Raw genomic sequence first — 13,030 nt, 5'->3', positions numbered from 1 at the left:
GAGCAAAATTCTCTTTCATATATTTAGACAGTCACTTGCGACTAGCCACCTTCCCGCAGATTGGAAGAGGGCGAAAGTTATCATCATCATCATCATCATCATCATCATCATCATCATCATCATCATCAGCCTAGTTACGCCCACTGCAGGGCAAAGGCCTCTCCCATACTTCTCCAACTACCCCGGTCATGTACTAATTGTGGCCATGTTGTCCCTGCAAACGTCTTAATTTCATCCGCCCACCTAACTTTCTGCCGCCCCCTGCTACGCTTCCCTTCCCTTGGAATCCAGTCCGTAACCCTTAATGACCATCGGTTATCTTCCCTCCTCATTACATGTCCTGCCCATGCCCATTTCTTTTTCTTGATTTCAACTAAGATGTCGTTTACCCGCGTTTGTTGCCTCACCCAATCTGCTCTTTTCTTATCCCTTAACGTTACACCCATCATTCTTCTTTCCATAGCTCGTTGCGTCGTCCTCAATTTCAGCAGAACCCTTTTCGTAAGCCTCCAGGTTTCTGCCCCATATGTGAGTACTGGTAACACACAGCTGTTATACACTTTCCTTTTGAGGGATAGTGGCATCCTGCTGTTCATGATTTGAGAATGCCTGCCAAACGCACCCCAGCCCATTCTTATTCTTCTGGTTATTTCAGTCTCATGATCCGGATCCGTGGTCACCACCTGCCCTAAGTAGATGTATTCCCTTACCACTTCCAGTGCTTCGTTACCTATCGTAAACTGCTGTTCTCTTCCGAGACTGTTAAACAATACTTTAGTTTTCTGCAGATTAATTTTCAGACCCACCCTTCTGCTTTGCCTCTCCAGGTCAGTGAGCATGCATTGCAATTGGTCTCCTGAGTTACTAAGCAAGGCAATATCATCAGCGAATCGCAAGTTGCTAAGGTATTCTCCATCAACTTTTATCCCCAATTCTTCCCACTCCAGGCCTCTGAATACCTCCTGTAAACATACTGTGAATAGCGTTGGAGATATCGTATCTCCCTGTCTGACGCCTTTCTTTATAGGGATTTTGTTGCTTTCTTTGTGGAGGACTACGGTGGCTGTGGAGCCGCTATAGATATCTTCCAGTATTTTTAAATATGGCTCATCTACACCTGTATATGGCTATCTATACCTGTATTTAAAAATGGTAACAGGAACTCCGGTGAGAATTATCGTCCCATTTCGTTGACATGCATTCTCTGCAAGTTGCTTCAACATATTATTGCTTCGCAGATTTACAGACATCTTGAGACTAACAAATTCCTTTTTCATAATCAGCATGGCTTTAGGAAGGGCCTCTCGTGCGAGACACAGTTATTTGAATTTACAACAGACCTACACACTAACTTAAATTATAACTTACAAATTGATTGCTTGTTTCTTGATTTTTCGAAGGTATTCCACCGTGTCGCACATTGTCGCCTAATATCAAAACTCTCCGCACTTAAATTGGACTGTCTTACCTTGTCATGGTTCCGAAATTTTCTGTCTAATCGTCAGCAGTTTACTATTGCAAATAACTACTCTTCCTCCGTAACAGACGTTTCTTCTGGTGAACCACAGGGTAGCGTCCTCGGTCCCTTGCTATTTTTTAATCTTTATTATCGACCTACCTCAAAATTTGTCCTCCACCATAAGAATATTCGCCGATGACTGCATAATTTATCGCCCAATTAAAAATTCAGATGATCATCTCGTTCTTCAGCAAGACCTTCAACAAATTATTAGATGGTGCAATAAATGGCTAATGACTTTAAATATCACAAAATGCAAAGTAATGTCGTTTACCCGGAAGTTGGCTACCTCATCGTATCCCTACCATATTAACAATTACACTGTTACAACAGCTACACAATATAAGTATGTAAGAGTTCAATTCACATCGAATCTTTCTTGGACAGAGCATACCACGTCCATTTCACCTAACGCCTCCCAATCGTTGGGGTACTTGCGACGCAACTTAAGAAATGTTCCTTCAAATGTGCGCAAGCTAGCTTACCTAACTCTCGTTCGTCCCAAGCTCGAGTATGCATCTCCCATTTGGTCCCCTCACCAGAAATACCTCATTGAAACGCTAGAACGGATCCAGAACAGAGCAAGCCGCTTCATCATAAACGATTACAGCTACCAGTCTAGTGTAACACAAATAAAAGTTAAGCTTTCATTACAATCCTTGAACACTCACCGAGACATTGCTCTTTTACCACTGTTCCACAGATTCCTTCACTCCACTCGAACACCCGCATGCTTGAAACGACCCTACTCCACGTCACATAGGCTTCATAATCATTTCAGCTATGCCCGCCTTTACGGTTCTACAAAAGCGTTCCATTACTCTGCTCTTCCTCGTGCTATCAGAATATGGAATTCGCTCCCGGACAACATTGCATGCCAGTCCAACTACGATTCATTCCGTGATGCCTTGACTGAATACATGACTAAAGAAATGTGAAGTTTTACGTTTGTCGCACAATGTTTTCTTGTACTTGCACTATCTTTTACAGCTTATTGTCGCATTATTACCGTTATGTCGCTATGTTTACCGTTCCGTTGGAATGTCGCGTCAGTAACTTTTCTGTCATTTTTAATCATTAATACTGTTTAACACTCGGTCTTGTTAATTACACGACTTCACTGAAAACAATCTGTGTGATTTATTCCTTGTTATTATGTTATATTTTCTTCTTTTCCTTAGTGAATCGTGAACTAAACAATTCTTTTTCATCTCGGTTGCACTTGCGGTTGTAGTTTGTAAACTGATACGGTTTATAGATGTCTTGTATTTTATGTATTTTCTATGTACTGCCCCCCTTACTCAATGCCTCACTTTGAGGCCTGCAAGGTATTTTTAAATTTAAAAAAATAATTTCCTGCATATGATAGCCTGAACATACGAATATATGAATCCATGATTCTTTAAACTTAGGAAACATTCTCTGAATATAAGCACCATACTCGCTGCGGCGAAGTGAGTGAATGAATGTGTGGATTTATAAAGAGTTAGCGATGCGATTGTAGAGGTTCATTTTATTATTACGCTTTAATGGCGACTTCGTCAATGTCTATATAAAAACAAGAAGATTCGGCTAGAGATGCGGACGTCTATGTTTCATTCCGCATCCTGTCAGTGGTGATCGCCCTCGGCGCTGGTGTCCTCGCTGGGGCAGATGTCGTCGTCCCCGCAAATACCTGCCCATAAGAAACAAACAAAACAGAAGTCCCTTACAAGCTGTTTCACAGCTATGCTTCGAGCACGCAGTGAAAATTCAAAATGCACAAATAGTGCTCGAAAGATTCGCATTCCGCACGCGGATGTCTCCTTTATCCTGTGAAAGTTAGCTCCCACAGTCTTTTCCCAAGTAGTGTTCGACACACACACGCACACTAGAGGATCCAATAACTTCAATTTAATCGTTGCGTATATGTTACGCCTGCGCACAGAGAAGATTGTTCATCTAAACCCTCTGCATTTTCTAAACCAACATGCTTAACCTTACACTAAGTGAGACTTCGGAAGCAAGAAACACGCAGCCTGTCGGTGTTGGTAGGGTATGCCAGGCAACTGCCAGCTTCAGAAGAGAGTGAAAGAACCGGGCTCAAAGGACAAGATATCGGATTCACGAAGATTTTCGCTAGTATTCACTATTTGTTATTGGCCGGCGCCTTCGTCATCATACCGTTCGCTATTGCTGTCCACCGGCATTCGTCCTTATACGAACCTCTTCCACACAAATGGCTTCTAATAAAAACTGACGCCGATCTGTTGTGATCGCGAACACGATTGTAGAGGTGCTGGCAAATCGCAAACAGCGCTAACGACAGAATGAGAAGACAACACGATTGTTACGGAAGAGAAGCATTTTTTTCTTCAATTTATAGTGCGCTCTATTGTAAGGTATTTCTATATGCGTGTGTGTTTAGCTACAATTTTGGAAGAGCGGGCTCTTCAGTAGCCAAACGTCTCATACTGTCGCAGTTAATAAACCACGTCAATAACAACGCCTGGGCTCGTATTCACAAAAAGAGAGACAGGAAACATTTATTTGTCATGAGATTGGGCGACTTCCTCGCAGGGTGGAGCCCTTAGTTCAGGGCCCCATTGGCTCGCGCCACTCCGCGTGCCCGCCGGATCAGCAGTCGCGCAAAAAGCTCTTATACCAGAATTGCGTAAACTCCAGTCAATTCTGATGATGACCAATAGCAAAGCGCACTTCAAAGCGGAAACCTTTGTAAATTCGACCCCCGATAAGCAAGCTTCCCTTATGTCAAAGCAGTTCACAAATTGCCGCTGCTACTGCATTGGCTAATGTGGCTGCGAACGAGGTGATGACGAGTCGAAAGCCAAGAAAGCTGCATCCCTAATTTCAGTTACGAAAAATAAGTTCCGTGATTTTGGACCCTAGGTCCGTATTTACAAAACGCTCGTAAGCTATAATCGTTCGTACGAGTAAATTCTAGCTAATCGTGAAGCTGGACATATGATTAGCGAAGGCGGCCGGCTAATGGCAAACATCTCTTACGAACGAAAAGCTTTTGTATACGGCTCCCGATTCAAGAGGCCGTTCCTACCGAAGCCAGAGCTCAACTCTCTTCGCTACTTGCCCATTTCCAGGACAACATGCTCGATAAATACAGAAATAATTTGGCTTAGACAGCTTTAGTACAAGATTCGCGAGGAAACGCGCCTTGCACATGCGTTAGCGTTGCGCTTTCCGCGCAGCCTCACACGTCATACGTAGGCTATGCTTACCGTTCTAATGCTAAGGTGCCCTCGTGACGTACGTGACGGCGAGAGACTTCTCGAACTTGCAATAATTGCCACAGGGAAATAATTATTTTGCACAGTTACAAAGCTCTAGAAACGCCCACATCTGTAAAATTTTGAAGAGCATGGCTAGAATCATTCACGCGTCAGGTTGCGGAGCAGCCTTAGCGGTCCCCGGATTCAAGGCGGCCGGCGCTCACCGACGCGGCAGGGGCAGTAGTTGACGTTGGCGCCTCCTTTGACCTGCTCGTAGCTGCAGCGTTCTCCGGGACCCGCAGACGGGCGGCATTCACCGGGGCTGCCCGCGCCGTCACCGTGGAACACCTTGAGGCAGCATCGGGACAGGCACTGGTCGTTGTTCTGGCAGTTGGCGCCGTCTTGCAGACCCTGCACGCACAGCGTCCAGCGCGATGTGATGCGACAGGTGACGCCTAGCCCGCCTAAACGGCCACACGGGCCGGGATAACGGAACGATTCTATTCCGATGGCTGTTCGTTTTCGCGCTGCTTCAGCATGTACCGAGCTGCCCTCCGCCCCCGTTATCAACGGGATCATCCGACCATAAACGGTGGATGATAAGAACGTAAAGTAATTCGGAGAGAGGAACCCGCCCTACTAAGCGCCGTGGTGGACGACCGGCTGTGGAGTACGTTCCTCCAGCTGGGCACGAGGTCGCAGGTCCGCTTTCACGAGCGTGGAAGCGGCAATCCGATGGGACAGGACTGAGAAAACGTCGGTTTTTGTGAGATTTTGCCGCGCATTAAACAAATTAAACAAAGATAACTGGTCAGAATTAATCCTCAGGATTCCATGATGTTCTTCATAAAGCAGGAGTTCGTATTCCTAAAGATCTTTTCTTAATTATTTTTCCCTTCTTGCCACCCTTCCATTGTTTCGCGCGTAGCCGTGCCCTCGCTATTGCCAGGATCAGCCATTCAGCGGTAAGGGATGAATCAATAGAATTGGAGGAAAGGAATCCTTACGAAATGCGGCTCCAGGTGCGGATTCGGTGTTTAAAAATAGTCAGTAAATCAAAGGCGGCGGCTGCCGAGCCCTGAAAACCTAAACAGTTCACGTAAGTTTTTAGCCCTTAGAAGCAGTTAATAGAAAACCAACACAGAAGACGAAGCGAAGCGGTTATGAAACAGGCTGCGGACAATCCTAAATGTGATAACGAATGTGCGCAGTCGATGTTCCAGGAAGTCAGGCGCGCTGACTCCTTGGAACTTAATCGTTAGCACGGTTCTTATGGCTCAACAACAACAAAAAAAGCTTAATGTCCACAAACTTCATTTACCATATTTAGCGGTCGATCACACTTTTTTAAATATCCACCTGAAGCAAATATTGTACCATTCGTGTAACCACTGAAAAACGCGCTATCTCTTCACTAAAATGCGTGGTTACGTACTGAAGTATAAAATTCACAATGATAACTGTTACGTTGCATTGCTACATTATCAAGAACGATGCTCGACGCCGTTGACACAAAAGTTGGACATTATAAACATCAGTTTCCGGGTTCGCAACCATTGCGAAAAGTGGAAATTTCCTTACCCGGCTTTCAGTCAATAGTAGCAAGAATCATTTGACAAGAGATGGTGAAAAGACAACGTGGTGCTTGATAGTAAAACAACGAGGGGCATAAACCGACGTCAAAGCAAAGCGGCGAACGAGAGCAAAAAATTCAAAGCCCGTACAAATCATGTTACACTTATATTAAACACTATATGCGAACCGAAGCCCATCGCAGAGTTGTACGAAAGTGGTTGCAATTAGTAAACACTGAGTACCCGCTTTAGGATACGGCTCGCACTTGTCAATTTAGGGAATGTGCATTCGTGAATGCCGACCAAACGCCTTTGCAACGCGCTCTCACTTTCAACGGCGTTCCAATACCGTGATTCTCTTCGCGAGTCCTTCCGCAATATGCCAAAGCATATTATTCAGTGTCGCCGCAAATGGCACTTTTGCAGTTTTGCTTTTCCTCTCCCATAGCTTTAAGCGTTCCTTTATTCACTCGCGTTCAAGTAGCATATTTTGTCGTTTGTAAGTGCGTCTTTCCTCAAGAGTTAAAGCGGCCCTGCAGTTGCTTTGTAGGTAGCCTTCACCCTAATACAGTGATGCACCGCGTGAAATCGACGCGCAGGAAATACGACTGAAAAGCGCGCTACGCACGTCGTCGAAGCAAACCACACGGAACTTATTTCCGACGCACTTTCGGCGCGGCGTCGCTATAGCGCCGGCGCATGCGCTGCGCCAGCTCCGAAACGTGCCACACTTTTGAATATGCGTTGGAAATACGTTGTATGCGGTTGCCGCCTAAAGTGACCGGGGATGCTCACGGTGCGTCGGGGTCCCGTGGCGACCTGCTGCACGTCTCCGGCCCGAGAGAAGCCGACCAGCGCCAGCAAGCAGAGCGAGAGCACAACGAGCGGCCTCATCGTGGAACGCGTGTCGGTGTTGCGCAGGGAGGAAGAACGAGAGTGAAGGTAGCGTGCCAGCATCGGCCGGTCTTATTTGTACCGACGCGGCTCTGGGTCGCGACCCCGTAATAGCGTCAGCCAACGTTGTTTGTGCACGGGCGCTTCCTGCCCCAAACCAATTCACTGCAGGAGTGCCCGTTATCGCTTCGGCATGAAGTGTTGCCCTTCCGATCGTGGAAACACGTAATCTCATTTCGCCGCTAGCTATGTTTACCAGCCGTTCTCTTCCACTTATCGCTCTTTGCACGTCTCCCGAGAGCTTCGCGACAAATCACGACAACAGAGTTGGGAGAGCGGCGGAGGATGCTCGTGGCCCGAGCGTTGTCGTCGGCTCCAGGACAGACACCTGGCTGATATGATAATCAGTGTAATGGCAGTGAAATGAATCTAATCTATTGCGTTCAATCGAGCAAACACCACGATGAAGAGCGCGCCTTTCGGGAAACAGCGGGTATGCGAGAAGCACGAGGGGAGCAATAAGTGCCAGCCGTATCGTTCCCTTCGGCGCGGACACCGGCAAAGCGTGCTGTGCAGCTGTCTGGGCAACACCGATAAAGGAGAAAGGTCGGGGGCTTGGCATTGGCGAGCAAATGTGGGCCAGCGCCAAAAAGAAAAAACACCACCACTCGAAAGCAGCTCGTAGACGCGTTATCCGCAACAGAGAGTCGCCTCGTGGAAACGGCTATCTTTGTCATTGCGCTAATAAAATCTAATATCGAACATTTATGCACCTCGGCGTTTTCATAATGCGATATCATCCGTGGATGTCAAGGCAGCGTACCACATATGCGCTTACATACGCATTCAAACATGCCGCGGTCGCTACTCACGCGAATACCAAATAAACGCCATCGAAACCTATTGTAATGCATACTTTCTTTTTCGGTTTCTCTATTTATTTATCTTCTTTTTTTTATAGAAAGGAATGTTTGTGAAACCGACAGGGGCGTTTCACAAGCGGCAGCGCAAGAGAGGCGTAAAACGTAGACGTATGTGCATGCATACAGTACGCGTGGAGGAGGACGCGAAACATGGCACAGTTTTATATGGACGCATGAGCTCCTATTAGCAAGCTAAGTGCTTTATAATTTACGACACAAAGCAATCCATGTTGACAAGCCAACAATGCGTACTAGTACGTTTCAAAGGTTTATTCAAGGAGAGAAAAGGAGAAGAAAAGGCGAAAAAAAGAAGGCAGCGAGGTTAGCCAGTGCAAATATCATCCGGCCACCCTGTGCAGGGGTAAAGGGTTAGAGGAAATTGAAGTATGACAGAAGGAGAGACAAAGTGAAATTATATAAGAGAGAAAGAAAAATTGCGCAGATAGAGATAGCGCACGCAATAGGCATAAACATGAACACACAATGTTTATTCGAGACGCGCGAAGAAATCCCTTTCCAGGTCCGTATTTACAAAGGGAGGAATTCACAAAGCTTCTTATTGCTAGGTGCTTTTTGCCGTTGGCTGGCCGTCCTCACTGACAATATGTCCAGAATAAGAATTAACTGGAATTTTCTCTGACGAACCATTCTAGTGTATGAGCTTTTTGTGAATACGGACCAAAGTTCATACGTTAGGACTATCCGCAAGAACAAACGCCAGCCAATCATCGTTCGAAACATTATTAGCGAAGAGGGCCAGCCATTGACAAACTCTTACAAACGAGAACTTTTGTGAATTCGGCCACCGATATTTCTGTCGCTCCTCTCAGCGCGAAACTACTTCGTGCATCATAAGTACTGTGTATAAGTCAACAAAGAAAAAAAAGAAAAAAAGAAAGAAAGAGCGCAGGTTTGAAGTGCGAATGCGTGGTGCAGAGTTTCTGTCACTGAGTTTTTTCTTTCTTATTTACATAGGCTAGCTTCTTGTGCAAACTTTTCCAAAACATAATTTACACTCGCCGTGTCCAATCTTCAACGTGAGGGAAAAAGAAAAAGAAACACCATACACTCGAAGAAAGTTATTGTTACTTTTATTTCTTTGACGTTGTGACTTTTTTTTATGAGTTAGCACAAATGAAACCGTTAGACCCCATTCCAACCGTTACTGCTAACGGCCTCGAGCGTGATAAAATACTGCCGGATATTGACTTTCATCTCAAGTAGATGCGTGGCCTTTTCCTGAATTTCCCCATTAAATTTCGGTGGCGCAAGTGTTTCTTTTTCCCCTTGAATGCGTCTGGAATAAACAAAACGACGTGCTTTCAATACGGAATTGCGTTCCATCAGCCATGAGATCCATGAAGTCTCGGAACTGAGCGTATGCGAAGCGTCCAACTGGCGTTTGGGGGCCTCGGCAGATTATAAGTGTAAAGATATTCGCACATTTCCCGTTTATTTCTATTGCTGTCTCTATAACTCTCTCCCTCGCACCCATCGAATTTGGGAATTCTTCCTTTTAAAACCTTCGCACGGAGGCTTAGCGCACATACGTCCTTTGCCGTTCAACTTGCCTTAGGAAGTGAAATAGAGTGCACCTACACCCTTTAGCGTTTTGTGTAAAGGTGTTATGAGTTCCAAACGAGCATTCTCAAAAGAAACTGGCTTTATTTCATGGCTAAAGAACTAAGTTGGTCCAAAGATTTTCAGCAATGCAAGGGCAAGAAACGTTTCAGGCACAAGTAGCGCAGCTCAGGCAGTCTCACTGCGCTTATTGCAAACAGCTACATATCCCACGCCGTACCACATTAATAAAACATATCCAGAGATGGAAATTAAGATGGAGTGCAACGATTGCAACGGCATCATTGGAATCAGACATGTGCTGGCTGGGCGTGCCGCGACTCTCCCCAACCTCGTTGAAGAATGGACACAGTGGGAAAAAATTATGCAGATCCCACGCACTGTGGGAATCGATGTAAGCGAAGCATTCCACGCTGGATGCTTTGATTGACGGTAATTAGTGGTGATGCTGACGGCTAAAGCTCAATTTCTTCAGCGTTTAGTTTTCTTCAACCCACGAAGTCGCGAGACATATCGTATAAAGGGCTGCAACCTTTTCAAGTATGTTGTCTTATCCATCTTTGATTAAATCGACTGTTATTCCATCTTCTCCTGCCGCCTTTTCTTGTTTAATGTGTTTTAAGGCCCTTCTAACTTCATCGCGAGTTATAGAAGGAGCCTCTGTAACCTGTTCATTACTACCTTCAAGGGAGGTATTCTGGCTGCTCTGGGTATTGTACAGGTCGGTATATATAGAATTCTTCCGCTGCTTTTACTACATCTTCGAAATTGATGATGATATCACCCTGCTTATCTTTCAGCGCATACATCTTGGCTTGTCCTATGCCAAGTTTTCTTCTCACTGATTTCCTGCTGCGTCGATTTATTACTGCTTCCTCAGTCTTTCTCACGTTATAATTTCGAATATCCCTAACTTTTCCTTGTTGATCATTTTTGACAGTTCCATGAATTCTATTTGATCTTTTGAGTTGGACACTTTCATGCTTTGTCGTTTCTTTATTAAGTCCTGTGTTACTTGAGAGAGCTTGCCTACTGCTTCCCTTGGTGCCTCGCGTCCCACTTCCAATTGCTGCCTCTAAAGCCAGCCTAGCTAGGGTATCATTCATTACCTCTATGTCATCTTCATCTCTGTGTTCTAAGGCTGCATATTTGTTTGCAAGTACCAGCCTGAATTTGTCTGCTTTTACCCTTACTGCCTCTAGGTTGGCCTGTTTCTTCTTGACCAATTTTACTCCTCTCTTCGAATTGAGGTGAATCCTAGCCCTCACCAACCTATGATCACTGCACTTTACCCTACCTAACACTTCTACATCCTGCACTATGCTGGGATGGGCAGAAAGTATGAAATCAATTTCATTCCTTGTTTCACCATTACGGTTTTTCAAGGTTCACTGCCTGTTGCTACGCATTCTGAAGAAGGTGTTCATTATTCGTAGCTTATTCCTTTCCGCGGATTCTACTAACATCTCTCCTCTAGTGTTTCTAGAACCAACACCGTAGTTGCCAAATGCTTGTTCACCAGCCTGCTTTTCCCCCACTTTTGCATTGAAGACGCCCATCACTACAGTATACTGAGTTTGAGCTTTTCTCATGGGTAATTCCACATCTTCATAAAACTGATCTACTTCGTCCTCATCATGACTAGAGGTTGGAGCGTAGGCTTGTACCGCCTTGAATTTATACCTCTTATTAATTTTTATTACGACTATTGCTACCCTCTCATTAATGCTGTAGAATTCGTCAATGTTGCCCGCTATGTCCTTATGTATTAGGAATCCTACCCCGTAGAACTTCCTATTTGGGAGTCATCTAAAGCAGAGGACGTGGCCGTTAGTCAGCATTGTATAAGCCTCGCCAGTTTTTCTATCTTCACTAAGGCCAATGATATTATCCCAAACAATGCCTGATAGTTGCTGAAAGAGTCCTGCTAAGTTAGCCTCACTCGAAAGAGTTCGGGTGTTAAAGGTTGACAGGGTCAGTTTCCATCGGCGGCCTGTCCGGACCCCCTTAGCACCCTCTGCTGCGTTACAGGTCTGACCGCCGCCTTGGTCAGGTGCTCCGCAGCTGCTGGGGACTGAGGGCCATGGGTTAATTGTAGGAATCATGAGGGAGGTAGTGGCGGAATACTGCATCAGGGAGGCCAATTCCTGTTGTGGTGAGGAAGTGTCTTTATTGAAGCTTAGTGAGCCTTCCTAATTGGATTAGTATATCCGTTAAACCATAAAAAAGTAGATTATTCTTAGGAGAGAGGGCTTCCGCATCATCCAATCGGGAGTGAAGGACTGCAGCGTCTTTTGCTATGTTTCCAACCACCTCACGCACGTCACCGAGTTCATGCTGTCATTTTTCAAAATTACCCATCTGAATTTCTACGGTCGCAAGTCTTACTTTAATTTCAGATATCGCCTCCGCCACCATTTCCTGATGTGTTTTTACTTCAGTAATAGTGTCCAGCGTTGCTTTTTGGTTATCCTCCATTCTTTTAAACCTTTCATTCAAATCGCGCACAGCTTTCAGAGCTTCGGTTAATGACGTTCAACAGAGTGATTAGTTGGGCTTGCTGGATGAACATAGCGGAAGGCTACAGCGCGGGAACCGACGGAGATAAAGGAGGCACACAAAGACACAGCGCTGACTTTCAAGAAAATTGTTCATTTTGCCGGTGCGCAGCTAGTTTTAAAGCGGTACGAGCAGGTTCTGTGCGCATGTGTGATCTTCTTGTTTTCTTTCTTTTTTTGCCAAGTGCTCACTTTAAAACTAGCTGCGCACCGGCAAAAGAAACAATTTTGTTGAAAGTCAGCGCTGTGTCTGTGTGCTTTGTGTGCCTCCTTTGTCTCCGTCGGTTCCCGCGCTGTAGCCTTCCACTACATTCGGTTAATGTATCCGATGGTTGTTTCTTCTGAGGCCCAGGATTACTTTCAACGTATGTCACCGCACAAAAGCAATACGAAAGAACAAAAAGGACCAAGCACAGCTTCAGAGCACGGAAGCGCGATTATAAATGGATCGTCAGATTTTAGTCATGTTATGGAAAGGGCAGCTGATCTGTGGAATGAACAAAAAGATGTGCGAGGCAATCATTCCAGGCGTGCGTCCATGCCCACTGAAAATTGCGTTCGGAGCGCCGGCTTTATGCTGGCTGGCTATCGGCGTAGTTGACAACGTTGAATATGCGCAGTGAATATCAGGTGACAACTGACCTGCGACGCAACCGTCTTGCCAGAGGAGGGTAGTAGCTCACGAGAACACGGAAGCTGGGAAAGCACCCGCCATCGGAGCTTCGTCGCAGGAGTCGTCGTCCGCTGCACCATT

The 13,030-nt window shown here is 45.6% G+C and overlaps 1 protein-coding gene across 1 annotated transcript; it reads right to left on the bottom strand.

The window, feature by feature from the left end:
* Positions 1-3,012: 3,012 nt before the first annotated feature.
* LOC142591732 (uncharacterized) lies at positions 3,013-7,316 on the bottom strand. The gene is made up of 3 exons (XM_075703952.1): positions 7,116-7,316; positions 4,971-5,157; positions 3,013-3,194 (listed from the first exon to the last, which is right to left on the bottom strand). The coding sequence occupies exons 1-3, from the start codon at positions 7,275-7,277 to the stop codon at positions 3,130-3,132; spliced, it is 414 nt and encodes a 137-aa protein (XP_075560067.1). The 5' UTR covers positions 7,278-7,316; the 3' UTR covers positions 3,013-3,129.
* Positions 7,317-13,030: the final 5,714 nt, after the last annotated feature.

Source organism: Dermacentor variabilis, chromosome 1, assembly GCF_050947875.1.
Source record: "Dermacentor variabilis isolate Ectoservices chromosome 1, ASM5094787v1, whole genome shotgun sequence".
NCBI lineage: Eukaryota > Metazoa > Arthropoda > Arachnida > Ixodida > Ixodidae > Dermacentor > Dermacentor variabilis.
Note: the sequence above shows the minus strand (reverse complement) of the source record. Positions and strands in the feature narration are given on the sequence as shown.